This window comes from Coffea arabica, chromosome 5e, assembly GCF_036785885.1.
Source record: "Coffea arabica cultivar ET-39 chromosome 5e, Coffea Arabica ET-39 HiFi, whole genome shotgun sequence".
Lineage (NCBI taxonomy): Eukaryota > Viridiplantae > Streptophyta > Magnoliopsida > Gentianales > Rubiaceae > Coffea > Coffea arabica.
Window position 1 is genome coordinate 41,803,186 of NC_092318.1, and position 3,030 is coordinate 41,806,215.

General features: G+C 38.9%; 1 protein-coding gene across 1 annotated transcript; it reads left to right on the forward strand.

Moving 5' to 3' along the window:
• Window positions 1-561: 561 nt before the first annotated feature.
• Window positions 562-2,536, forward strand: LOC113743718 (premnaspirodiene oxygenase-like). Its single transcript, XM_027271795.2, has 2 exons — window positions 562-1,626; window positions 1,717-2,536. The coding sequence occupies exons 1-2, from the start codon at window positions 721-723 to the stop codon at window positions 2,335-2,337; spliced, it is 1,527 nt and encodes a 508-aa protein (XP_027127596.1). The 5' UTR covers window positions 562-720; the 3' UTR covers window positions 2,338-2,536.
• Window positions 2,537-3,030: the final 494 nt, after the last annotated feature.

The following is a 3,030-nucleotide window of genomic DNA, read 5'->3' on the forward strand; positions in this document are numbered from 1 at the left end:
AAATATTGAAATAATTCATTTAGAGTTTATGAATTTTTCAAGTAGTAAGATTATCAGAATTTAGTAGTGGTTTTCGATAATTTCTTTTTGATTTATTGTTAATTTTAATACCAAAAAATAGAAAACAAAATTCAGCAAAAACATTGGATTATATAGAAGTTAATTCATAAAAGAAATTATTAGTTCGACATTTGGTTACAATAAAAACTAGAAGTAATAGTGGTAACTCTACAATTTTATTAGCAAAAAATTTAAAAAAAAAGGAATAAGAAGGGAAGACAGTGAAAAAATAATTTTAAAAGTCATTCTAAATATAAACATACCAAACAAGAGAATTTTATTAAAATATTTAAGAATAGTATTTTTAAATAATAAGGGAGGTATATATATATTTAAAATCTTGAGAGAACTAAATGAAATTGTCAAAAACCTCAAGGAAGGTTTCTGAAATTATCCCTTAAATTATTGTGCGACTCACACTAAACACCCGCTCATTTTCCGAGGGTATCGATGACAGCGTAGGTGCCTTAAATTATTGTGCGAGAAACAGAAGAAAAAGACAACGATCTGAGAATCAATCTGTGTTTAGAAAAGCATCTTTACTTGACAGAAAGTCCAAAAATTAAGAAGTAAACACAAAATTGATACCAAGCTTGCAATTATAAAGTTTGGAACAGGTGAGGAGGTAGCTCTACATTTCCTCTGTCCTCTCTTTTGGAAATGGAGATAACTTTTCCTGCTCTTCTTGTGAGCGTCCTCTGCTTTTTTGTTCTATGGAAGTTGACTGGGCTATTCATCAAAAGTTCCGAGAGGACTGATAGTCCCAGAAAACTCCCAGGGCCATGGAAGCTACCTCTGATTGGAAGTATGCACCATCTAGCTGGTTCTTTGCCACACCATGCTCTAAGAGACTTGGCTGAAAAATTTGGACCCATCATGCATCTGCAGATGGGAGAAATATCTACAGTGGTCATATCAGCACCACAGGAAGCAAAAGAAGTGCTGAAAGTTCATGACATTATCTTTGCAGACCGACCAGAATTTCTAGCTTCTAAGATACTTGGTTACGATAACTTGGATATCGCCTTTTCTCCTTACGGTGATTACTGGAAACAGATGCGAAAAATCTGTCTCCTAGAACTCCTCAGTCCCAAGAGCGTGCGGTCTTTTGGCACTCTCCGGGAGGATGAGGCCTCGAAGGTGATTAGATCCATCAAGTCTTCAAACTCACCAGTCAATATTACTGACAAAGCCTTCACTTTTACGAATGACATAGTCTGCAGAGCAGCTTTTGGAAAGAGCTTCGCGCACCAAGATCGTCTGATAACGCTGATAAATGGGGCAATTTCAGCAAGCGGAGGTTTTGATATAGCTGATTTGTTTCCTTCGCTAAAATTCCTTCATTCCCTGAGTGGTTTGAAGCCAAAACTGATAAAGCTGCATAACGAGATTGACCAGATGCTTGAAACCATAATCAGTGAGCGCAAACAGAAGCGAGCAAATCAATCAACCCCCGTTGGTTCTCAATTAGAAGTGGAAGATTTAGTTGATGTCCTATTAAGACTCAAGGAAAGTGGTGACTTCAATATTCCTATTTCAACAGACAGCGTCAAAGCTGTTATTTGGGTAAGTATATAACATATCACAGACACCTCAAGTAAATTTCCCGTTTCATCATATTTTTAAGTAACCATTTTCTCTCGTACTGTAATACAGGACATTTTTGCGGCTGGGACTGAAACTTCTGCAGCCACAATAGACTACGCAATGGCAGAGCTGATTAGAAACCCAGGTGCGATGGAAAAGGTGCAAGCTGAGCTGAGACAGGTCCTCAAGGGGAAGGAAACAGTACAAGAGACAGAATTGAAGGAATTGAATTACCTAAAAGCAGTGATCAAAGAGACTCTGAGGCTGCACCCTCCTCTTCCACTGATACTTCCAAGAGAAGGCAGGGAGCCATGTAAGATTGGTGGTTACGATATTCCCGTCAAAACTAAAGTCATGATAAATGCCTGGGCAATTCATCGGCATCCTGAAGTTTGGCCTAACCCCGAAAAGTTTAAACCAGAGAGATTTCTTGACAGTGGCAGTGACTCAATAGGGATGAATTTCGAGTATATCCCATTTGGCGGCGGAAGAAGGATTTGCCCAGGAGTATCATTTGGTTCGGCAGGTGTTGAGCTTCTTCTTGCTAAGCTGCTCTACCATTTTGACTGGTCACTTCCCAATGGAACTGTAAGTCCTGAAACGCCAGACATGACCGAGGTCTTTGGTGCAACTGCAAGAAGAAAGAGCAGCTTGATTTTAGTTGCAACTTATCATGATCCATTTGCATAGTTCGAATTCTGGTGTGCACTACTGGACACCAAAGAAGAAGAGACACTGTTTTGCTGGCCGGGTTGGATTCTGCATTAGCAAAATAAACTCCACACGGAATCCTGTAACCGCGGAATATTCTATGGAAGTTGCTCCATATTTTGTTTATGTAATAAACGTTTAACGTTCGTGAATTTACATATTGCCTTTCGATGACGAATCCAGATAGTTTTAAATGGTCTTTAATCAGCGTATATTTGGTTATTTTTATGGATTATTCCGTGTGAATCAGTTATTTTTTGGGGCGTTTTTCAAGTATTTTAGATGAAAAACAGAGTTAAAAACTTGTATGTGGATGTATTTGAGTGTTTTTGAGATATATTTTAAAAGTTTGGATTGCATTTTTTGTCATTTTTCATGAAAAAATTACTATAGTGATTTGGTGTATGTGAGTGAAAAAGATAATAGTAAAATGTGATTACGAATTACAGAAAATGGCAATCCAAACAGAATCATTACTCATCACCGCCATCCACAATCGCCACTATCCCTTTCCTCTTCTTCCCTCCTTTCTTCTCTCTCTCCCCCTCTTTTCTTCTCCCTCTTCCTTCCTTACCCTTCTTCCTCCTCGTCCCTCCTCCCCTCTTCTCCCTTCCCTTTCCCCCATGGGCACCCTGCCTCCTCCTCTCTCCCGCCATGACCGATCGCAACCAG